This window comes from Suncus etruscus, chromosome 14, assembly GCF_024139225.1.
Source record: "Suncus etruscus isolate mSunEtr1 chromosome 14, mSunEtr1.pri.cur, whole genome shotgun sequence".
In the NCBI taxonomy this organism is placed as follows: domain Eukaryota; kingdom Metazoa; phylum Chordata; class Mammalia; order Eulipotyphla; family Soricidae; genus Suncus; species Suncus etruscus.
The window spans coordinates 14,349,850-14,375,328 of NC_064861.1; the positions used below are offsets into that span (position 1 = coordinate 14,349,850).

The window sequence follows — 25,479 nt, forward strand, 5'->3', positions numbered from 1 at the left end:
TAAGCTGAGAATAAAGAACTATAATGTGCCTGCTAAGGTGGCAGGCAGGGGTAATTGTCCCTATTCTTGATCTGGTTCAGCAGTTCAATTCTGTCTTGATGTGCAATATAGTAGAAAAGCAGAGTGTGTGGCCAATTCATCAACAATTATTTTACCTTCTTTTAGGTTGCAAGCACTCAATACTTTTGTAAGAGTGTATTGAAAATTAGGTGGAGAATTAGGATTGAAATGGAATTTCATTTCTGGACAAAATGTGGAGAAAAGAAAGCTCTCTCGGAGTTTCATCTTATTCTCTTACTGGGCTTGTTGGCAGTGCTATTACTTTACAGTCTTTTGAGAAGCCTGTAAGATATGAGATGGGAAAATGCCCTGGATTGAAGTGATAAAACACTGCTACTGTCAACACACACACACACACACACACACACACACACACTTCACAGACACTGACACACAGCTTATGCCTCCCTCTTCTGGTAGAGATGAATATCAATGTACATCATTAACTCTTCACAACAGCCATTTTATTTTCTAAACATGAAACTGAAAGACACTAGCCAGTGAACAGTAAGAATCAGGATAAAATTCCAGGCCTGTCTCACTCACAGAGTTAATAAGAGAATAAATATAAATCCCAGTCAGGTGAATGCAGTGAAGACCCTTTTAGTCTCTCTGTTGTTATTGCTGGTTACTTTTATAATAGCTGACAGTTTTCTAGAAAACTTCTCAGTTTTGTGGGGAAACCTTTACCACTCACCTGGAATAAAAAACTTTTTTTACTTCTAAAAATACTCAACTGTATTGGAAAGGTTGTGTCTTTTCATCCTTAAAGGAGCACCTTTTATAACAAAGGGAGGAGTGTGGGAGGAGTAAAGGAAAGGTTCTTAATGGTGTGCCTAATACTTACTTAAAACTTATTTTAAAAACAAGCATTTGAAAACAATCAAATCTTTCCTCTGAGCAACTTCAAAAGAGGAGAATACTAGTGTTCAGAAGAGGCAAATGAACCCCCACCTCTGCTAAACAGTGCAGAAAATAGCCATAAAGTGTGGGTTTGAATGGGTGCCAAGAACCTGCAGCTTCCCACTCTGCTGCTTTTAACAAGAATATACTCTGAGCGCCTTCTTTGGTCAAAATATTTTGTGGATAAGTCTACAAGGACAACCACCACATGAGCAGGTCTCTGCTCAAAGATTACCTCCCTATAACAGAAAGCTTTTTTGAGTTATCCAACCTCCCCTGAAGCTCCCCCCCCCCCCCCCCGCTTAAGAGTGTTTAATACAATCTACCTGTCTTTATGAACTAGAAGCTGCTAAAGGGCCACAGTCTGGTTTGACTTACTACTTTCCATTTTACTAATGCCTGGAACAGTGCCTCAAATAAATAATAGGTATTTGTTAAATAAGTGGACAAAACAAGTCTTCAAAGGCAGGTTAGAAAGTAAGCCTGGGCCAGAGAGATAGCACAGCGGTGTTTGCCTTGCAGGCAGCTGATCCAGGACCAAAGGTGGTTGGTTCGAATCCCGTTGTCCCATATGGTCCTCCGTGCCTGCCAGGAGCTATTTCTGAGCAGACAACCCTGAGCACCGCCGGGTGTGCCCCCCCCCCAAAAAAAAAAAACAAAACAAAAAAAGAAAGTAAGCCTGTGAATATATACAATATTTTTATTTTTCAAAATAATATCTTTGTTTAAACACCATGATTACAAACATGACTGTAGTTGGGTTTCAGTCACAAAAAGAACACACCCCTTCACCAGTACAACACTGCCACCATCAATGCCTCCAACTCCCTCCTCCCACACCCCCTGTTTGTATAGCATAATATTTTTAATCTGAAGTCTATGTCTTTAGCAAAATCACCTGTGTCCTTTTGAATTTGTCTTATTTTTCTTTAAAGGTTAAATAAAATTTTAAGCTCCTGCACATATCTAAAATTTTACTATTTCTCTAAGACTTTATTAAGAAACCTAACAGGTTGTTTGTTCTTTTGAGGGGGGTTCACACCCAGCAGTGCTCAGGGGTTACTCCTGGCTCCATGCTCAGAAATCGCTCCTGGCAAGCTCGGGGGACCATATGGGGTGCTGGGATTTGAACCAATGATCTTCTGCATGAAAGGTAAATGCCTTACCTCCATGCTATCTCTCCAGCTCCCAGGTTGTTTGTTCTAATTAGTCACTTGTAATAGTAATGATGGTAACTTTTGACACTATGTTGTAAATACAAATATAGCTATGTTTTAATATGATTATGTAACTTGTGTACAAAACAGTCATTTTAAGTCATCTTATGTAACTGAAGTCAGAAAGGAGGTAGAAAGATTGACAGAAAAATGGAAAATTTAAGAAGATCACTACATTATGACAACCTAAAATTGTTAGTTTCATCTATGAAAAGACCCACACAAGTTAATTGATATTTACTGTACACTGCTCAAATTTCAGATAAGCAGCAGTATTTATTAATTAACTATTTCACATTTTTATTTTCTTTTTATACATTTTTTGTTGACTCTTGTTGGGATCAGAGCAATAGTACTGTTGGTAGGGAATTTGCCTTGCATATGACTGATCCAGGTTATCCTCCAAGTTCCATTAAAGAAGTCTCCTGTAGAGCCAGGAGTAAGCCTTGAGCACCTATGTGTGTTACCCAAAAGCCAAAAAAAGGACAATAATTTTGTTTCACCATTTTCCCATTAATCACTCATGTTTATTATCATTTTTATTAACAACTGGGTTGAACATATGTGACTTTTTTCTTTTTCTTTTTCTTTTTCTTTCTTTCTTCTTCTTCTTTTTTTTTTTTTTTTTCTTTTTCTTTTTCTTTCTTTCTTCTTCTTCTTTTTTTTTTTTTTTGGTTTTTGGGCCACACCAGGCGGCGCTCAGGGTTTACTCCTGGCTATCTTCTCAGAAATAGCTCCTGGCAGGCATGGGGGACCATATGGGACGCCTGGATTTGAACCAACCACCTTAGATCCTGGATTGGCTGCTTGCGAGGCAAACACTGCTGTGCTATCTCTCCGGCCCCAACTTTTTCTTATGGGTGTAAGCATTGTAATGTGGCTGTAGATTTGAGCCTAGAAGAGTAATTTTGATAAAAATTTTTTTCACAATAGCCATAAAATGATGACTGATGTGTTTATGACTATGCTGTAATATCTAGCATATTCCTAAAAGAGTAGTTTCTAACTTGCTTTGGCATTAATATGAAATTATTTCTCAGCTCGGAAATATAACCCAACAACACTGAGCTCATGATTTGCATGTAGGAGGTTTGTTTGGGTTTGTTCCTAACACCATATGGTCTCCTGAGCACTGCAGTGAGTGCCTCTAAATACAGAGTAGAATATAACCCCGAGTACTGATTTCCCTCCAAACTTGTGGGGAAAATTCTGGGCTCACTGAATGGCTGGTTTCCCTGGGATCGATGGCTGCGCCTACAGCTTGCTTTCAGCCACTGCAATATGTAGTGTTCTTGTTCATGTTGGTGCCAACTGTGGAATGGACAGGTCAGCAGCAAACAGTGGCACACAAGAAACCAGAGTCACGGGAGAAACTGTATTTTGGTCAGGGGGTATCGAGCAACCTAGCCTCTTGGATCTGACTAAACCAGCCAAGCTTCTAGGTCTTTGCTGCTTTTCCTGCCATTTTTTTGGGGGGCCACACCCGGTGACGCTCAGGGGTTACTCCTGGCTATGCGCTCAGAAGTCGCTCCTGGCTTGGGGGACCATATGGGACGCCGGGGGATCGAACCGCGGTCCGTCCTAGGCTAGCGCAGGCAAGGCAGGCACCTTACCTCTAGCGCCACCGCCCGGCCCCTCCTGCCATTTTTTATTAGCCAGACTTTAATATCAACCACCCGAGGGTCATGGTTGATTCAATTAAGGGTACTTGTGCTAATTAACTCAGAAAAGGTGAAAGTAAAAAGTGATTTTTACAGTATGACAACACAAACTGAAAGATATTATTTACTGGTAGTTTTTATATTTGGTTTTTGTATTAATTATTAATTATAAGAATCCTAGTGTGGATGGCGGATTGATGGTGGTGAGGCCTTTTGGGCTTGGCCCAGTCCCTGCAGCTCCTTTGGCCCACAGGTCTGTAGGTAATGGCCAAGAAATGATCCACAGCAGTCAGATGATGTTTCAGGAGACACCTCGCTTTGTTACAATGCCCTAACCTCCATGTGCATATCCCTCACATGACCTCCTGCTGCTCTGCCTCCATCCTGGGTCTGATTTCTCCCTTTGCCCCTTCTGCCTCTCCCCCACCCCCCACCAGGCAACTCTTAATTACAAACCACAGACCTCTCCCAGCTGTGGGAGGGTCTCACCATCCAGGTGAGGTAACATTTGGCTTTGGGGAAAGGTAACATTTGGTAATGGAACATTTCCTACAGACCACTTTCTGGTGCTGTACATTTCAATCAGTGTGTCCCCTCCACTCTGAAAATACTTAGTGCTAGTTCTGTGGGTGGAATTGATGCTATGATAAGACTCTGACCCTGCCTTTAGTGTTTTCACTAAATACTAAAGAGATGGCACAACATATGGTAGGAGTATGCCTGGAGGCTGTTCATTCCTATGCCTTTACAGCTGCCAATACTTTGCCATGAATGCCATTGCAAACCATATGCATATTCCATTTAACCCAAGTGGATGCTTCCCAGCTCCCTTCCCCTTAGCTAGATTAAAATAAAATCCTCATAGATTCTTGGGGGGGGGGTAATTGAAGTGAGAAAAGACTACATTTTTCAACAAATTCAGTTTGAGCACAGTGTTGTTACTCCTTCTGGGATGTTTTCTGGAAGGGAAAGCTACAAATTTTTCCTTATTGGCTTACAGCAGATTCTACAGTGACAGGTGTGAAATAAGTGAACTTTGGCAATCTTCGCCTTCATTTTTTTTTTTGTATTGACAAAACACCTTTTCTCTTCTGCTCTCTGATTTTCATGCTTTTCAAAGAATTGTATTATCATTTATGTTGCAGCTCAGGGAAGCTTTTTCTGATCTTAGGTGGCATTCATCCTTATTTTTGATCCTCTGAATGTGTGTCTTTTTTAAATCTCTTCTCTCGGAAACTTGATTTTTCTTATTTATCATATAATTTCTCCAGAAAATGGTAAGCTCCAAGTGAGTAGGGATTTTACCTAGATGATTCATAACTGCATTATTTGTCTCTCATGTTATTTAAATGATTCTTGGGTGAATCAATGAACCATAAACACAAAAGCATATACACATCTTTTTTAATTGGTTGAAGCATATTTTTTGTTTCAACAAATTCTAATTTCAGCCATTTATCTCAGGGTTGGTGAGAAAAACGGCTTCACTTATGGTTTCTGCCCCTCCTCAGATGGCAAAGATGACAAAATTTTGAAGAGCAACATGTCATTGGTCACTTGTCTTCACTGTTTACTGAGCTCCTGGCTTCCAGCAATTGCAGATGAATACTCTTTCCCCTCCCCAGATACGCTCTGCAGCATTTCCCTCTGAGGCCGTGTCCCTGTTTCCTAGGCAGCAGTACAGTGGTTTGCAGACCCAAACTTCTTCTAGGTCCAGATCTAAATTTCTTTATTGCTTTTCTCTAAGTCATTTCCCTGAATTTTCTCTTCTGAGATACCTTGCAAAATCATTTCAAGGGATCTTGGGTCTTAAAAAGCTAGAAATTACGGTGTCCACATTTTATTCCTACTCAGTACAAGTCTCCAAGTTAAGGAATTCGAAAGTTTGACCTTTCTGTTGAACTACAAAGAACAGGAACACTTAAAAAGTAAACAGAATTATAAAAACTACACGTAAATTATTGTGTCACATCCACTTCATAAACTTTCTTTGTGTATTTAAAAGGAAGTTAATTGGCAGTTTGGCTTCCTGTGTTCTAGGTATGCCTCTTAGGGATTGAACTATATCCCTCTTTTTCTTTTTTTTTTTTTTTCTTTTTTGGTTTTTGGGCCACACCCGGTGATGCTCAGGGGTTACTCCTGGCTATGTGCTCAGAAATTGCTCCTGGCTTGGGGGATCATATCGGACACCAGGGGATCGAACCGTGGTTCGTCCTAGGTTAGCGCATGCAAGGCAAATACCCTGCCACTTGCATCACTGCTCCAGCCCTGCTCTCTGTTATTTCTGCTTACTCTGTTTGTATGTTAAAGTTCCCCCATCTCATAATCTGACTTTGAAGAAAAAAATTAAAGATAATTAAGTTAAGATGAAATTTTTAGAGTTGGTCTTTATCCAGTCTGATTGATATTCTTCCAAGAATAAATGAGGATACATACAGGTACAGAGAGAAGATAATGTAAAGACACAAGGAAAAAATAGCCAACCACAAGGCAAGGAAACAGGCTTCATAAACCCTGTAGACATCTTCATCTCTGGATTCCAGTCTTCAGAATTGTTAGAAAGTTTTTTTTCCTTTTTGTTTGGCATCCACACCTATCTGTGCTTAGGGCTTACTTCTGGGTCCTGGCTTTGTGTTCAGGGATCATTCCTGATGATTCTCAGATGACCCTGTGCAGTGGCTGGGATTAAATAAGGACCATCTGTGCGCAAAGTAAGTTCCTTACCTGCTGTACTCTGGCTCTGGTCCTTGATTTTTCTTCTTAAAGGCACCCAGTCTGTGCTACTTTGTTAAGGTGTCTCTGGCAAACAAAGATATTTCCTAAGACTGGGAGATTGGGTAAGCTCTGGACTTTGTGGGAGAAGAGAAGTTGCTAAGGAACGTCTCTTTAGCTTTGCAAACCAACTAGATGAAACTTAAATCACCAGAGAAGAAGCAGCAATAATTCTTCCCAAGCCACATTCCTATTGAAAGCAAGAAAGAGCAAGGGAACAGAGGAAATGCCTTAGGCAGGCCTGAGGGTGTCCGTTTTCACACAGTCTTCCTTGTCTCTCAGTGGCATATGCTGAGCACAACACCACCTGCTCAGAAGGCATTTCAAGCACATGCATTCCAGGAAACAGCACACATCCCTGAGCTGCATAAGGCCTACTAGGGTCAGCAGTTGTACATTTATGATTTCCTAGTAGTTAAAATTGCCTAATTATTAAGTGTGATCTTACCAATGTCCATCCATCATGCCGATTATCTTGATATTATTTCTTCTAATACCAAGGATAACATTTTAATATTTGCAGTGAATTCTAACCAGAAAGAGCAAACTTTGAAAAGGTCTATTTTGTCTTTGGAATATAAATATCTTCTTATATACTCCTTTTGTTGCAGTGCTAGAGGGTTGAATCCAGGACCTCACACATATCTCTTCTTGCTATATTATTGTATGTCTTTCTGTTAGTTAGATTTTACAGTGGAAGAAACAAAACATTGACAAAATACATGGTTTCAAAACCCCAAACTGTAACATAGATTATGTAGGGTTTGTGACAACTCCAAATACTGAGTGTAATACATAAGAATTATTTGATCTATTTAGAAATGTAAAGTAGCAAAACAGAATAAATAGTCATTCCTTCACATTAGAAACAATACCATGAAGACTTCCAGAGAAAATGTCTACAGATATTTTTTAATATATTTACCTATAATTTTATTGTTGAAAATGTATGCATTCATACAAACAGAATTATTTTTTCTCTACCTCTCCACATCAAAATTTTATAGTTTGCTTTTGCTTTTATAAATGAGGATTTTGGTTTGCTTTGATATTGAAATTGTGGTACATTGTTCCAATTTTGATCGTTCTAAATTTTACATAATTTTATAATAATATACTTTTTGTTAAATGCTTTTTTTTCTCTCCAAAAAAGGTTTTAATCTAACTTTAGAAGATCAACCTCTAGCTCTTAGAATAACATGAAAGAATTAACAGACATTAGCTCAAACTGGAAAGTAATGGTATTTTTGAGTGAAAATTTAAATTAGAAAAATAAATAAACAGAGGTACAAGACAGGGTAGGTGTTAAATGTGAAATTCTTGTAGGATTAGTCATTCTGAGTAGAATATGATTGCTTCATAATATACTTTCATAAGTTATGTACCTTATGTACATAGTTATCATTATTGGGAAGATGGTATTTATTCTGAATGAATAATAAATGAATAAAAATTTGTAAAATAAAACCTGCATACTATTAAATCAAGTGATAAGTAGTACAAGAATATAATTTTCAAAACAATTTCTTGTCCTTAAAAAAACGTTTTTTGTTCTTGCCTCACTCTTAATTTTCTGCTCTCTGACTGTCATTTCCTCACACAGAAAACAGGATTATTTGCTCTTTGACTAGTAGTCTGCTTCTATTTCTCTACTAGTCTATTCAGCCCATTGGAAATAGGATTTTTCTTTTGCCCTCCTTCACCACAAAATTAGCCTGTTAGCATTTCCTGGATGCTGAGAAGGAGGCATAGGATTCTTGGTTATAAACATAGAACTTTATTACTTCTAGTACAGCAATCAGCACACATATCAGGATGTTTACATTAGTGCATCTTGCTTCAAACTCCATAGGAGTGACATCATATGACATAGACCAATGCATTTACAAAGGGTTTGCATAATAGCTAAGAAACACTAGGTGTAAAGAATCCCTAGTTTTTGTTCTACTTAAATTTTACTGGAAGCTGGTAACTTGCTACTTATTCCAGATTGACATACTGCTGCTTGCCTACAGATTATTTATCGCAAACACAATCTTGAGAAATGGAGCAAGAAAGAGAGCAAGATCGTAAGTTCTTTTTTATCCGGAAAGACATAAAGGAGCTCTAGAGACCAATATAGGACTGTCAGTCTCAGTGCACCACAGCTATCCAGAAAAGGTTTATTGAATAATAAATGAATTATTCACTGGGCCAAGGGGAATGCTCTTGAATTAGGTCTAGATTTAGTAACCATTCATGAACTAATTTCTCTGCTAAGAAAGAAGCATTACTCTGTCTTAAATGAACCAACTCATATATTTACAGGTGTGGGGGAAATAGTTTTTACTTAGTTCAATAGATACCACCAATAAGGGATTAGGCAAAATATTAAGGAGTCAGCCATTCCCTACTCCACATAGTCTCTAGGTAGTGTAATTCCATGATTTTTATCTTTTTTTATTTTTTTTTCTTTTGTGATTTTTTTGTTCAAATAAAGTCGAGAAAAAAAAAGAACTATGGCTTCTTGACTCTCTTTTTAAATCTGTAGTCTGAAAAATCTTACCTACTTTTTCATTTTAGTCACCAATTAATCACTAACAAGATGTCAGGGACTATTATACACTTGAAGATACAAATCTGAGTATATGATAAATTACCCACCATTTCACAGGGTTAATATTTGAGTGCAGGATTAAGGCAATTATGGAGAGGTTTCAAGTGAGCAGAAAAGTGCAGAGTGATGGCAGTGCATGGAACAAGCACATACCCTGGACATTAATGAAAGAGGAGATGGTGGGAGATTTGGAAAGAATTCCTAAAAAAAAATGTAATGTTTAATTGGAAGCTGGGAGGATAAGCAGGAAATAGGTGATCCTGGGATGTCGGGGTGAGGATTCTGTAGTTTGAAAGAGTGCCTTAACAGAGGCTTACCAAAACAACTTAGCGAAAACAAAAGCAGTTTTGTGTGCCTGAATCCTAAAATTCAAGATGAGAGAGGAGTGGGAGAAGGAGTGCGAAGTGGGAGGCAGAATGTGCTATGCGTGTGAAGGAGTTTCATCTATTCTAGGAGCACCTGAAGACTAACATGGGGCTGAGGAGAACTAAGATAGATGCTGCATTTGAAAGTTTCACTCTGGTTATAGGTAGCTATAACCAAAGGTAGCTATAAGGCTGGAACAGAGTATAGTTTATAGATGGTTGAAGTCTGGAACAAAGACAGAACCCTGGAAGTCTACTACCCTGAAAGTGGAGTGAAACAGCAGATCTCTAAAATATTTAAAAATTGAATCCACAGCTATTCATGAGTATTTGGATTATGCTATAGAAGAGAGCATTAAGGCCAGGATGCAGTTCAGGTTAATGATGATAAGGATAGACGTTTTTAATTCAGTCAGGCAAAATTCAATTTTTTTATTTATGTTTTTCATTTTTAAGCCAGGCCCAGCAGTGCTCAAGGGATGATAGGTATCATATTGGAGTCGCTCACATCCAAGGCAAGTGCCTGAACCCCTGTCCTATGTCTTTGACCTTCAGAATCCAACTATTGGTTCTACAACTTGGGATATAAGGCTGAATGCATCAGGGATATATAAGATGATATGTAAAGTCACCCAAACAGAAAAATAATCTTTGTGTGTATATATTGGCCTGATAGTAAAGACAGACAACCAGGGGCTGGAACAATAGCACAGCAGTAGGGCATTTGCCTTACACGCGGCTGACCCAGGACTGACCTGGGTTTGAGTCCCAGATGGTTCCCCCAAGCCAGGAGCGATTTCTGAGTGCATAGCCAGGAGTAACCTCTGAAAGTCACTGGTGTGGCTCAAAACAAACAAACAACAACAACAACAAAAGAAAAACAACCAGGGACTGGGGAGGGAAAGTGAAATTTTGTGAGGTGAAAACCCATAAAAAGGAGTAGAAAGGAGAAATGGAGAAAGAGAAGGACCCAGCCATAGCCTTAGAATAGGACATTTAATGATGTGCAAGGGCTTAAGAATGCCAAAGGAGAGAGGATTGCGTAAAGAGGCAAAAGGAAAGCTAAGAGAATGTTGTTTCAAAGAAGCTAGAGAAATAGCTTGAGGAGGACTTAAATAACCATGGCAGCTTCAGTGTGAGTAGGAGAATAAAAGGGATTTTAAAAAAGTAAGAGGAGAGTAAAAGCAAAACGCCTCTCTTTTGTTCTGAGTTCATGTTACTTCTAGATTCTTGTTAAATGAAGATATAGTAAAGTTGATTCACCATACTAAAGACAATCAAATGTAGGAGGGTTGGGTCCTCATAAGGTTCCATGGTCTTTTGAGCAGCAGGCTCTGATTTCATTTTCCTTCTTTATCCAGTGTAGAGGCACAAATAAAATCACAGTACAGGTCTGTTTTTGTGCAAATGTGTATTGTGCTTTTATTATTTATAATAATAATAATAATTATTATTATTATTATTTGGTTTTTGGGCCACACTTGGCGGTGCTCAGGGGATACTCCTGGCTGTCTGATCAGAAATAGCTCCTGGCAAGCATGGGGGACCATATGGGACACCGGGATTCGAACCAACCACCTTTGGTCCTGGATCGGCTGCTTGCAAGGCAAACGCCGCTGTGCTATCTCTCCGGGTCCTTATTATTAATTATTTAATTAATATCTTTATCTAAGAACTATGATTACAAAAATGTTTGTAGTTGGGTTTCAGTTATAAAAAAGAACATCCCCCCTTCACCAGTGCAACCTTCCCACAACCAATGGCCATCATCTCCTTCCCTACCCATGCCTGTCTTCATGACAGGCATTTTATTTCTCTTATTCATTACCATTGTCATGATAGTTGGTAATTATTTCTCTAACTGCATGTACCACTCTTTGTGGTAAGCTTCATATTGTGGGCAGGTCCTTCCAGCCCTCATCTTTATTGTCTCTGGGCATTATTACGATACTGTCTTTTATTTTCTTTAAACCCCACAGATGAGTGAGACTTATTTTGGGTCTATCTCTCTCCTCTGACTTATTTCACTCAGCATAAGAGTTTCCTTGTTCATCATGTATAGGAAAATTTCATGACTTAATTTTTCCTGACAGCTGCATAATATTTCATATGTATATGTGTATATTCCATTCTGTATATTCCAGTTTCTTTAGCCATTCATCTGTTGAAGGGCATTTAGGTTATTTCCAGATTCTAGCTATTGTAAATTGCATTGAAATGAATATAGATGTGCAGAAGGCATTTCTGTCTTGTGTTTTTGTGTTCCTAGAATATATCCCTAGGAGTGGTATAGCTGGATCATATGGGAGCTCAATTTCCATTCTTTTTGAGGGATTTCCATATTGTTTTCTATAAAGGCTGGACTAGACAGCATTCCCACAAGCAGTGAATGAGAGTCTCTCCACATTCCTGCCAGCACTGATTGTTCTAGTTTTTTGTGTTGTGTGCCAATATCTGTGGTATGAGATGGTACATCATTGTTGTTTTGATTTGCATCTCCCTGATGATTACTGAAGTGGAGCATTTTTTCATGTGTCTTTTGGCTATTTGTAGTTCTTCTTTGAGGAATTGTATGTTCATTTCTTCTCATTTTTTGATGGGGTTAGAATTATTTTTCTTTTTAACTTCTGTCAGCACCTTGTATATCTTAGATACTAGCCCTTTATCTGATGGGTATTGGGTGAATAGTTTCTCCCATTCTGTGGGTGGTCTTTGTATTCTAGTCACTGTTTCCTTTGAGGTGCAGAAGCTTCTCAGCTTAATATAATCCCATCTGTTTATCTCTGTTTCCACTTGTTTGAAGAGCATTGTTTCCTCCCTGAAGATGCCTTTGGTCTTAAAGTCATGGAGTGTTTTACCATGTTGTTCTATATACCTTATGTTTCTTTAATTTCCTGAAATAGCCTTAAAAAGATTGGTAGTAGTTCCTATTGAAAGAATTCTTAGTGAATCCATCTGGGCCTGGGCTTTTATTTTTTGGAAGACTTTTGATTATCATTTGATTATTCATCAATAGTGATGGGGCTATTTAGATATGCTAGATTATTCTTATTCAACCGTGGAGGATTATGAGAGTCCAAAAATTTATCCATTTCTTCCAGGTTTTCATGTTTTGTGGCATCGAGTGTTGTGTATGTAAACATTTTTATGGGATTATTATGTTACTGACTCTGCCCTGACCGGTGAGAGTGGTAAAGTAGACTCTGAAGAATATAAAAGTCTGCCTGTTGTCCCACCTACGACCTTCTAGGTGGGGGCGCTGTTGAGAGCGGAATAAAGAGTTTGGGGGGAGCGAGGTTCTCGGATTAAGTTGGAGCTATTTACTGGTTGGCTGGAGGTTTTTTGGAGATGGTGGTAGATTGAGAGGGACTATACATTCGAGTTTGTGGCCCCTTTTGATGCTGCTCTCTGTGTGGATTATTTGTCACGGATTTATATCACCAAGCTCTTTTTCCCCTCCAAGGGGCTAGGGGAATGGGAATCAATTTCCCATTCTGGGAGCTCTATGAGGAACCACAGCAGTAATCTCCCTCTTTTCATTTCTAATCTGGTTTATTAAATTTCTCTCCCTTTCTTTGTAAGTTTTCTAGTGGTTTACCAATCTTGTTTAACTTTTCAAAGAAACAATTTTTGCTTTTGTTGATCATTTGGATAGCTTTTTTAGATTTCCACTTCATGATTTCTGCTCTAAGTTTTGTTTCCTTTTGCCTACCTATTTTTGTTTCCTTTTGTTGATAACTTTCTAATTATATAAGATATGTCATTAATCTATTTATGTAGGCCCCTTCATCTTGATGTGTGCTTGAAAAGCTGTAAATTTTCCTACTAATACCACTTTTGCTGTATCCTACAAATTCTGATAATTTGTGTCTTCATTTGCATTTGTTTCCAGTAATCTTTTCCTATCCTCTTTGATTTCATCTCTGATCCACTGTTTTTTTCAGTAGTGGGCTGTTTAATTTCCAGATTTTAAAGTTTTTCTTCTGTGTCCCTTTTTAGTTCACTTCTAATTTCAATGCACTGTGATCTGAGAAGATAGTCTGTACAATTTGTATCCTCTTGATTTTATGGAGGTATGTTTTATAGGGCAGCATGTGGTCTATCCTGGAGAATGACCCATGTGAATTGGAAAAAAATGTGTTTGTAGTTTTCTGGGGATGATGTGCTTTATATATGTGTGTGTGTTTGTGTGTGTGTGTGTATGTGTTTGTATATGTGTGTATGTATACTAGTCCACATTCTTCTATTCTCTTTTCTGAGCTTGTATATTCTTGTTGGATTTAAGTCTGGTTTATCTATCAAGGGGTGACCGGACTGTGTTGAGATTTCCCACTATTATTGTGTTGCTATTGATGTCTTCTTTCAGATTTGTCAACAATTGTATTAAATATTTTGCTGGTCCCTCATTGGGTGCATATATGGTTATGAGTGTGATTTCTTCCTGTTGTATATATCCCTGATTATTATAAAATGTCCATTTTTGTCCCTTATAACTTTTCTAAATCTGAAGTTTGTGTCATCTGATATTTTTATGGCCACTCCAGCTTTTGTAAGTGTGTTGTTTGCTTGGACAATTGTCCTCTAACCTTTGATTTTGAGTCTATCTTTGTTGTGACTATTCACATGTGTTTCTTGTAGGCAGCAGAATGTTGGATTCAGTTTTTGATCCATTTTACCACTCTGTGTCATTTACCTTGTGCATTTAGCCCATTGATATTAAGAGAGGTAATCGTCATGGGATTTAGTATCATCTTTGTGTAGGAGTTTGGTATGTCTTTTGGTCTGTCTTTTCTTAAAGTAGACCTTTCAGTTTTTCTTTTAAGGCTGGATTAGAGTCTGTAAAGTTTTTGAGCTGTTGTTTTTCATGAAGCTATGTATACTTCCTTCAAACCTGAAAGTGGGTCTGGCTAGATGCAGTATTTTAAGTGAAACATTCATTTCACTATATCCTACCATTGCCTTCTGGCCTTGAGGGTTTCTTGGGATAGGTCTACTGTAAACCTTTTGTTTGTTTGTTTATTAGGCCACATCGTGACACTCAGGGGTTACTCCTGGTTATGTGCTCAGATATTGCTCCTGGCTCACGGGGACCATATGGGTTGTGGGGGGGTCAAACTCAGGTCCGTCTTGGGTCAGCCATGTGCAAGGCAAATGCCATACTGCTGTGCTATCTCTCCGGCCTCTCTGCTGTAAATATTAAGGGTGCTCCTTTGAATGTAATTTCTCTTTTTGATCTTGCTGCTTTCAGTATTCTATCCTTATATCTGGGATTCATTCTTGTGTAGGACGTGTCTTGGGGTGCTTTTTTTCCCCGGATCTCTTTTAGTTGGTACTCTGGGTTTACAGGATTTGGTTGCCTGCTCTGGGAGTTTTCTCTGCAATTATTTTCTTGACTGTTGATTCATCCTGGGGCTTTTCTTCCTGGGTCTCCAGAACTCTAATGATTCTTGTGTTGTGTCTGTTGAGTTTATCAGAGACTTCTATTTTTACCTGTTCCATCTGTTTACATTCTTTGAGGATTTTTCCCATTGTCTCATTATTTGTTTTAAGGCTCTTTTCCAATTTTTTTTTTTTTTTTGGTATGGAGTTGTTACGCACTTACTCTTTAACTCACTGATTTGGTCCTCAGCTGCTGTCACTCTGTTGGAGAGGTTTTCCATTGAGGTTTTCATTTTTCCTACCACGTTTTTCAGTCCTGTTATTTCAGTTTGGAGTTTTCTGATTTCTATTTTCATATCCTTGCAATTTTTATTTGTGCTTCGTTCAGCTCAGTCTATCATTTCTTTGAGTTCTATGAACATCCTCCATATTTCTTCTCTAAACTTCTTATCTGACAGGCTAAATAGGTGGTTGATACTTTTAGAATCATCAGAACTGCCATCTTCATTCTCTATACATGGTATTGGCCTGTGTTGTTTTCCCATTGTCACATCTGTAGTGTGATGTTTTCTGTGTGTTGTGCTAGGGTTCATTATTTAGGAGATGTGCATGGCTGTGGAGTGAAGCTGAAGGGCTCTTTTGTCTCCACCCTTCTTGAGTGGTGCCATCTCACCTCTGGTCACATGGCTTCTGCAGAGGCTTCTGGGCAGGGTTGGCTCCAAAACCTGCAGCCAGGATTTCAGGCAGCAGTGGCTTCAACGGCGGTCAGCTACATATTAGATACACTCGATCTGAAGTGATTTCACTAGACAATATCTTCTAAACTTCAAGTTTAGAAGAATATTGAACAAGTCATAGCATTCATTTTTGCCTATCTGCCAAGGCCCAAGTAATGAGTTGTTAGGCTTATGGTAAAATCTTTTAATTAGTCAATTTTCCTAGAGAGTATGCATCACGGTAAGGTGACATCCTATTGTGCTTTTTATTTTGATTCAGTTATATTATTATGTAATAATATGCTTCATTTAAAGTTATTTTGGTTGATTGTATTCGTAAAGGAAACCATAAAATATTGTATATCTCATATACAATCAACCATTATATTTGGCCACACAGACTCAGAACAAGTCAGATGAAATTTATAAAAAGGAGAAATTGTGGATGACATTATGGACAATGAGCTGACTGCAGGTGATGAAGTAGCTAAATGAAACACTTGTTTAAATTCAAAATACTCCAAACCATACAAGAGATAGAGTTTATACAAATGTTTCCACTTAGACCACCCTGGATTTTGTTTCCAAAATCATTTATAGATATGGGCAGTGGAGCCTGTAGTTTCCAGTGGGAAATCTTATCTTTTCACACCCCTTCTGCCTTTGTTTCTGACTATGTATCATATGTAAATATGTATTAGTCTCATCATCTATGACTGACATATATAATATATATGTCAATTTCAGAAAAACCCTTCCAAGTAGGAGGTTCCTCCCCCATAAAACTGTTTTTGCTTTCCTCCTATAGGATTAGGCTGCAGGCAATAAACGTTAAGAAAAATAATAACTTCTGTTAGTCGTTTTCAGTCATGAGCATGTTAATTCTCCAAACATGCATTTGAGAAAACTTCAATCCTCGGGTATTGGAGTTGCCAGAACTCATATTTAAGCATGTCACTCGTGGCTCGGAGATTAAAACCTTCACGTGGCCTCTACTATTTATAGAATTACTAAGAACAACTTTTCCAACCATCCTTTCTTTAAAGTGCTGGAATTTAACCATTTTGTGGGGAGGACTTTTGCTCTCCTCCCCGCCCCTTTCCGCCCATTAGGTGGCCCCAAACGCGGCTTATTTTGCGATGAAGCTCTTTCCTTTCCCGAGAAAGGTGGGCTGAGCAAAGGAGCGTGACGCAAGAGTGGGCTGTGTCCTTGATTCCAGCCAGCTCTCAGCTCTGGGAAAGATCCATTAACGGCTGCAGCGGCGGTTCTGAGTGCCCAGAGCTGCCTCCTGGGAAGGCGCCCCTAGTGGACCTCACAGACTCATCGGTCTCTTGACTCTATGCTACCCGGCTGAAGGGAGAAGATGGGCACCGGGGATTTTATCTGCATTTCCATGACCGGAGGGGCGCCCTGGGGCTTCAGGCTGCAAGGAGGCAAGGAGCTGAAGCAGCCCCTACAGGTGGCCAAGGTAGGACCTCCCCAGGGGCCTTCATTCGCCCTGAGCTTTCGGGGAACGTAGGGATGGAAGCAACCTGTGGGTAACTCTGGAAGTTCTTATTGAGCACTTACAGAGACATCTGTCGGCTTTGGGTGCGGATGTTGAGTTTTCCTAGAATGTGGCCTTTTTCCTTTTTAAAAAGAAAAGTTGGAAAGTAACAGATGGAATTTATTTGTAATTAAACAGCAATTGAGTGATGGCCCGTGTGGGGGATTAGAGAGAGGGGAGAGTGTTTGCCCACGGAAGAAAAACCCACTTAAACTAGCCTCTCTGAGGCCCTCAGAACACATGGGGGCATTTCTTCTAGGCACTGGAGGTTGTGTTGCTCATTTAGCATTAACCAATCAGCTCGGCTTTTTGGGGGAGGACAAAGTAACACTTTTGCAGCATTATGAAAAGATCAGTTTAGGGCAGTGCTTTTAGAGTATGATGATGTCTTAAGTCTGTCTGAAAGGATGAATAAATAGATATATGCAAATACTCTTCAACTGTGCATTCACCAGCTTAAGAGCTCAAAATAAAATTCTAATACTAAAAATATGTTCTAAGTAACTTTGAAGTAACTTTACATCTGATAACTTCAAAATGTTTTTTTTTTTTCTTTTTTGCCATTAAATTGCTTGTCTCTTAGCTTAATGTGCTTACCAGTTTGCTTGAGGGATCTGATATGATCTATTTGAGGTTCAGCTAAAACAAGTTTTAAAATGCAGGAGCATAAGCAGACCTCTCGTAACTAGATTGTGATGAGAGAACATGTTTGATTGATTTCATTCTTCTACTAAGATATATCCATATTTTTTGAGATCTACAGATTACTGACTTATGTAATTTTTCTTTCCCTTTGACTTTTATTCCTCTTTAAATGTGCTCTGTGAAGGAGTTTTTTGGGAATTTTCTTCTCCCAGATTGACATCAGACAGTCCTTTCAGAATGTGATGGTGGAATTCTGCCACCTAGTGAACATTTCAAATATCAAAAAATGAAGCATAAAATGGAGAGAAATGAAAAGCACAATGTTTAGAACTGGAACATTTCTCAGAGACTGGCTGGCTATTCAGCCCATCAATTTTAGATAAGGAAAGAGCCCATGGAGGTTAAGTCACTTCCTTGACTTCAAACTGGCAGGATAGATAAGGGATACAGAAAGTGATTTCACAGTATTTCTTCAGGAATCAGTGGCAGCCAGTCTCAAACTATTAATGCCTAAGCTAGCATATGTAGAATCCATGAGGCAGATTGATCCTGGGCCTGGAGTGGCAGTTAGTTTGTTTTAGTTGACTGAGTTTCCAGCTCTGATGTAATTTGTAAAGGGGCTTAAGACATATATCCCACCCTTCCTCACACATGAGTGTGAGGTTTCTCTGTGCATGTGTTATAAGAAGAAAAAAGAAAGAGCTATTGGGGGCAGGGGTAAAAGAAGAGGAGGAACTGAGCTGTATACCAATAATGAGACTCTAAATTGCTAGTCTTCTATATAGTGCTAGTGATTGCACAATTTTAGAATCACTTGCCTACCAGTGTAAAGGTAGAGACAGAGTTGTTAGAAGCTGTTAGTCCTTAGTGTTCTGTTTGTAATCAAATTTTGAGAATAAAGTGAGTAGGGACTTTTCCCTGAGTTCTCAATGTGCTTTCTTTCAAAGTGGAACAACCTTGGTGATTCTTACCAAAGCACTTTGTTAGTGAAGGGCAATTCGTAGTTACTTCTCTGCTGATGATTTGGCACGTTTTCTCTAGTGCCAAAAATGAGAGAGACTTTTATTCTGTTTGAGAGCCAGAAATTCAATCTTCCTCCCTCCCCAAATATACTTTATCAAACTAACTATACATTTACATTGGTAAGTTGAATTCTGGTTATTTGGTTTAATTTAAGAAATATTATTTCTGAAGTATCAGTATTCTCCAGTGTGTGTGTGCGTGTGCGTGTGTGTGTGTGGGGGGGGGAGAGGGAAAGAGAAAGAGGGGGGAGAGAGAAAAGACAGAGAGGGGGGGAGAGAGAGAGATTAAGTCTTTATCTTTATAATCCAGTGTATTTCTTGGTTGTTTTCTCTCAAAGGTGACTAGAGATGCTAATAAAGAAGTTATAATTTCTAGGGGCTGGAGAGATAGCATGGAGGTAAGGCATTTGCCTTTCATGCAGAAGGATGGTGAGGATGGTGGTTCGAATCCTGGCATCCCATATGGTCCCCCGAGCCTGCCAGGAGCAATTTCTGAGTGTGGAACCAGGAATGACCCCTGAGCACTGCTGGGTGTGATCCAAAAACCAAAAAAAAAAACCAAAAAAAAAAAAACCAAAAAAAAAAAAAAAACAAAAAAAGAAGTTATAATTTCTAAAACACCCGTTGCCTGGTCTATTTTCTTCTTTTAAATTTCTTTTTTTTTTTTTTTTTTTTTTTGTTTTTGGGCCACACCCAGCGTTGCTCAGGGGTTACTCCTGGCTGTCTGCTCAGAAATAGCTCCTGGCAGGCACGGGGGACCATATGGGACACAGGGATTTGAACCAACCACCTTAGGTCCTGGATCGTCTGCTTGCAAGGCAAACACCGCTGTGCTATCTCTCCGGGCCCTTCTTTTAAATTTCTATTTGAATTTATGATATTTGATTTTTATGAGAATGATTTGTTTTGGAACTCCCCACAACAAAATATTTGTCACTGTATTTCATTTATTAATTTTTTGTGTTTTGAGGACCACATTCTGCTTATGGTTTACTCCTGGCTCTGCAGGATCAGGGACATTGGGGAATTGTATGTGGTGCAGGGATGGAACCCAGGGCAGTTATGTACAATGCAACCATCCTACCCTCTGTGCTTTTGCTTTGCTCCCTCTTACTTTCTATATTTTCAAGGCCATGGTCCCATGGAGTTTTGCCCCCCATTTAAAACTTTAATTTAATTCAATTCTATTAATTGCCTTTGTTTGATTTCAAGGTGAAGCAAATGTTGCTAGAACATAGGTTTTCTTATTTTCTAAAGAAAATTAATCTTATTATTGCCAATTGACTTGTAATTAGTAGGACATGGAAGAAAGAGGCAGAAATATTGTAGAGTTGTGATAGTTTCTTGCCAATAATTTTTTTTTGAGAAAGGAAAATACACTTCCAAAGAAAGTTTCTGACTGTGCCTGAATCATGATCTTTAAATTAGCAATGTTATGAAGCTGTTCTATAGATAACACATTCTTACTTTAAAATATTCAGTATTTAGATTTTTATTAATTCTGTATCAAATGGAAACTAACAAACTGAACTATCCCAACATAAATTAATATAACATTATTTAAATTTATAGTAATTTAAATAATTTTATACTTCATAATATATATCCTTCTAGGGATATGTTGGTCACTTCTAAGAGATGTACAGATATTTTTAGCTTAGCATTTGGCTGACTTAATTATAGGTAAACTCTAGTTTTTAAAGATCACTGACAAAAAGGTCCATAATCAAACTTAATTGACATTGTTGATAAAGGCCATACATTTTTCTTGTTTACAAGAGTAATTTGAATCTTAAAAAAGTGCACAATAATCAGCAGCTTTAGTCTGTTTTTAAGTGTTGATATCTTTTAATTTATTTCCTGAATACATAAAATAGGAAGCAAACCTTTCTACTAAGGTTGTGGGATGCTACTCTGTAAATTCTTTTTTTTTTTTTTTTTTGGTTTTTGGGCCACACCCGGTGGTGCTCAGGGGTTACTCCTGGCTGTCTGCTCAGAAATAGCTCTTGGCAGGCACGGGGGACCATATGGGACACTAGGATTCGAACCAACCACCTTTGGTCCTGGATTGGGTGCTTGCAAGGCAAACGCCACTGTGCTATCTCTCCAGGCCCTACTCTGTAAATTCTAAGAAAATACTGTGAGAAAGAAATGTATCCAGATGTAATTATAATATAAAGCCCCATTGTGTGCGTGAATGTCTTTATAAAAGTATATCAGAGAGACAGAGGGGGAGAGAGAGTGCTAGAGGGAGAATGAGCGAGAGAAAAAAAAGGATATCAGCACTTTAACTTTACACAGTTCTCTTTGGGGAACATGTACTTACATGGCTGTGACTCTGGACAGGCTCTTGGCAGATCACTTTGGAAAATCTTCATCTAAAATGGAGAGAAGTCTTTTTCTTGCAAACAAATTTATGAACAATCTAGACATACATTTGAAAGTAATGAACAAAGAAATGTTTAAACCATTAATATTTATAAAATTTGTAAATTTTATTTTAGGCACTGTGATTTACAATGCTGTGAATGTAGGGTTTTATGTATAATACATCCCTGTTCTACAACCTTTACCAAAGTGTCTGCTTCCCTCCATTCTTGTATTCTCTGCTCCCTCTTCTATGTCTCCCCTGACTTCCTCCTCAGTAATATGTTTCCTACTAAAGCAGACCATTTATTCTTTATACATCATTGATGTTTAGAAATGCAAACTTTCTGTCAGACAGTTTCCATTATGGTTTACTTATTCTTCTATTGAATTTTAATTCAAATATTCAAACTTGAGATGACAAATTACGGTCACCCATTTTATGAGGCAAGAATGGGTTAAATGACTCTCATCCTTTTCTCTGTGTCTTCTTTAATAATTTGAGTGAAAATCAAAATAAGCATATCCAGATAGCATAATTCTTACCTTCGGACCACCAGTGAAGCTTCTAAATCATTTCAATAAAAGAATTGCAGAAACCCGGTTATTTCTAAAGAAAAATCACTAAGATTTTAATGTAAATATTTGGGGGTTAATGCATTTCTAAATCTGTAAATTATTAACATCTTTGCTTAAAATGACTTGGTTGCTTTACTTTTTATTGAGTTTTTTGAGTATTCTAGTATTTCTAAAAAACACATTTTTGTTGAAGTCAGTGCATATTAGGTAAAGCTATTAGGCAGATGTAGTAATAAACTTTATTTGTAATTTCACTTTTTAAAATAATATTTGGGGGCCACATAGGGTCTACTCCAGGCTCTGTGCTAGGGAGCCATTACTAGTGATGCTCAGAGGACATGTCATAATGGGAAATCAAACCTGAGTCTCCCAAATGCAAAGCATGCACTCAGCCATTTGAGCTTTTTCACTGGCCCTGTGTTTTTAGACATCTGTATTTGGCAAAATGCAGTGAAATAGGATCATGCTGCATGAACTTAGTATCATGCTAAATGAACTTTGCTACTCTTTGGATAACCTACCTTTATCAAGGCCTTGTCCTGTGCCAGGAAACTTCCCAAGAGCTTTACAGTCATTTCAAATAATCTCCTAAACCTAGAAAGTAGTATAAGAAGAGTCTTTGTTTTAGAGATAAGGAAATCAAGGCACAGAAAGGGTAAATTATTTGACAACTATGAAATTATAGAGAACAGTGTGATTTAAGTACAAATCTGAATTCTGCATCGACAGGAAACTGTGCCTCAGCTATTGGAAATAAAGGAAGGTTAAAGTGGTACTCCTCAAGAATTTATAAAAACAAAAACATCTAATTCTTAATTGAGTAAGAGTAATTCTCTGTTATCACAAGTTATAAACACTACAAAGGGACTTATGATTTAAGGCCAAGGCACAGAAGCACCTTCATAGAAGTTGAGGCCAGATGTGACCCACAGGGTTTATTGAAGAGTGGCAGTGTCTTTCCAGCACTTTCCCTGTGACCCTTTCCCATCTGATCTGAAGGAGGACTAGGACCAGAGTCCTTGACATTGTGAGCAGGTCAGAATTAATTTTAGAAAGAATTTCCCTATCTGAAGTTAAGATGGATGGGCTGAGGAATAGGAGAAGGGTACTGGGAGTTTAAAAACGTGATCAATGCAAATATTGAATGTGCTTGTAAGCAAGAGTCTATCAGTTTGTTTCCTAGTCTTTTGTAGTTGCTGTCTTACCTCGTTCTTAGTGATCTTAGTTCTTATAGATCTTGTAGAGAAAGCCTGGGTGAGGAGAGTAAAACTGAAGATTTGTATCTTCCTCAAGTAGGGTGGAGAGCAGGCATGAGGAAAAGAACGAATGACTAGGAGCTTGCCCACTTAGTTAGGTATAGATTGTTATATAGCCCGTGGACAAATGACTATCACCGAAATGCCTGGACTTGAGTCATTCTGCCAGTAACCTAACAAAAACAAAAACAAAAAAAACAAAACTTAACTCAGCCATGGACTAGAAGGAAGAAACCAGCATCTTGAAAAGTTGCTAGGGGGTTGGAAGGGATCCTGAACTGTTGGGTAGGGCAGTATGCATTGGTGAAGCCCTATAGGGTTTCACACAGGTGTCCAGTATTTGGACCCAGCTGTAGAGAAGACATTGATAGCATTCGTCAGACCATAGCCAACTAAGAGAGAAATGCCACTTCATTCACTTATAAATAAAATACCTAATTTCTTCATCCCATTTTCTTTTCTCCTTAAATCTGGGAAGAGCTAAAGGGAGGCAAGAATAGGCAACATCTCTTTATCAAGACAGGGAGACTTCAGCTGGATCCTAGGTTTAGGGAAAGAATTGGGCATCAAATCTTAGATTGAAGCCATAATGAAATTAAAATGTTTCAGTAGTTAAAATCTACCTAAAAGCATAGAAGTTTATTATTGTTAAAAGAATAATTAACTTGATTCAAATTGAAAGCAGGTATTAGAAGAATGTTTCATATTTGTTATTGAGTAAGATAATTAACAACTTATTAAAAAAGTTATAAATATAATTTAAATAGGTTTATATTGTCTGTTGCATGTTAGCCCTGTAAATTATCACCAGCACACTTGATTCCACTGATGATCATGTTGAAGCTGTTGTTTCCAGGTAGAATGAAAGAGAATGTGTCTTTGGACTTAATAAGAAAGTTAAGCTACTCCTTTTTATTTCCTTTTTTGGTTGGAAGGGAGTAAGTGCTTTTGCTAAACTGGAATTCATTTTGCTGTAAGGCATATGCAGACTTCCCATTATTTTAGGGAGGTTCTTGCATATCACTATCAGAGTCTAAATATATAGGGTTAAAAGTAAGTTCTGTTATTGGCTATTGAATGAAGATATTGAATGAAGATATATATATTATATTCCAAAGAATATATAATATATATGTTCTTATATATAATATATATATATATATATATATTCTTAGCTATGCTCAGATCTGACAGTATTCAGGGGCCTTCAGGATAATTAATACAGAACAGTGCTTGAGTGGGTGGGTATGAATGTGCTGTGCCACAGTTTGAGCCTAGTGCCTTGCAAATGCAAAGAATATGCTCTGTCACTTAGACCATGTCAATGGGTCTAACGATTATTGTTTTTATTATTTTTTATTTAAACACTGTGGTTACAAAATTGTTCATAATAGTTTTCTTAACAGATAAAAATGTTCATGATTGAGTTGCAGTCATACAATGTATAACAACTGTTACCAGTGTGCATCTCCCATCACCAATGTCCCTAGTTTCCCTCTAACCTTCTGAATGCTCTCTTCCCTTCCACCCACCCTCCACTTCCTGTTTCTGGGGCAGCCTGAACAGTCTGAATTTGATAAAGTTGACTATATCTATTGTTACAGATTCATATTGAAACAAAATGCCATGAGAATTTTGTAAAGGGCAGTGGAGAATCCTCCATCAGCTTCATTAAACAATCTGAAAAAATAAACAACTTCATGAAGTTAAAAGCTTTGTCTAAGAAACAAAATCACATTTACTTTTGAGAGGATATTTCATTATTCAACCACCTCAGTAAGAAAATGTTAGTGAGTACTTTATTTTTCTGTGTACTGTGAGTACTTTATTTTCTGAATTATCTACCACAGTTTTGTTGTCATTAAAAATCAGGGCTGGGAGCCTGGAGAGATAGCACAGCGGTGTTTGCCTTGCAAGCAGCCGATCCAGGACCAAAGGGGGTTGGTTCGAATCCTGGTGTCCCATATGGTCCCCCGTGCCTGCCAGGAGCTATTTCTGAGCAGACAGCCAGGAGTAACCCCTGAGCACCGCTAGGTGTGGCCCAAAATCCAAAAAAAAAAAAAAAAAAAATTAGAGCTGGCCAGATTTCAACAAACCATGTCTTCAAAGTCTCTGTGAAATCCTGGCTTGTGGCAGCTAGTAGATAATAAATAGAGTTTGGTTTTGTGAAGGTCTAGTTGTAATTTTTCTTAACTATCATATAAATGTGGTGTTTTAAGATAAACATATTGAAGATCTGATGGAAATAAAATCTGAAGTATCATAATGAAAGAGTATCTCTTGATTATGTAATGAATAATTGTTTTCCTATCCACTGGTTTTCAGTTTTGATGGCTATAATCCCCCACATTAACTTTTGTTTGAGTTGTATCAGTATTGATACAGTATTGATGAA

At 38.1% G+C, this 25,479-nt stretch overlaps 1 protein-coding gene across 1 annotated transcript in view; it reads left to right on the forward strand.

Moving 5' to 3' along the window:
* Positions 1 to 17,032: 17,032 nt before the first annotated feature.
* Positions 17,033 to 25,479, forward strand: part of SYNPO2 (synaptopodin 2) — a 184,284-nt gene continuing 175,837 nt past the window's right edge. The window contains exon 1 of the mRNA XM_049786839.1: positions 17,033 to 17,137. Within this exon, the coding sequence (XP_049642796.1) occupies positions 17,033 to 17,137 (105 nt within the window). The remainder of the gene's footprint in view (positions 17,138 to 25,479) is intronic.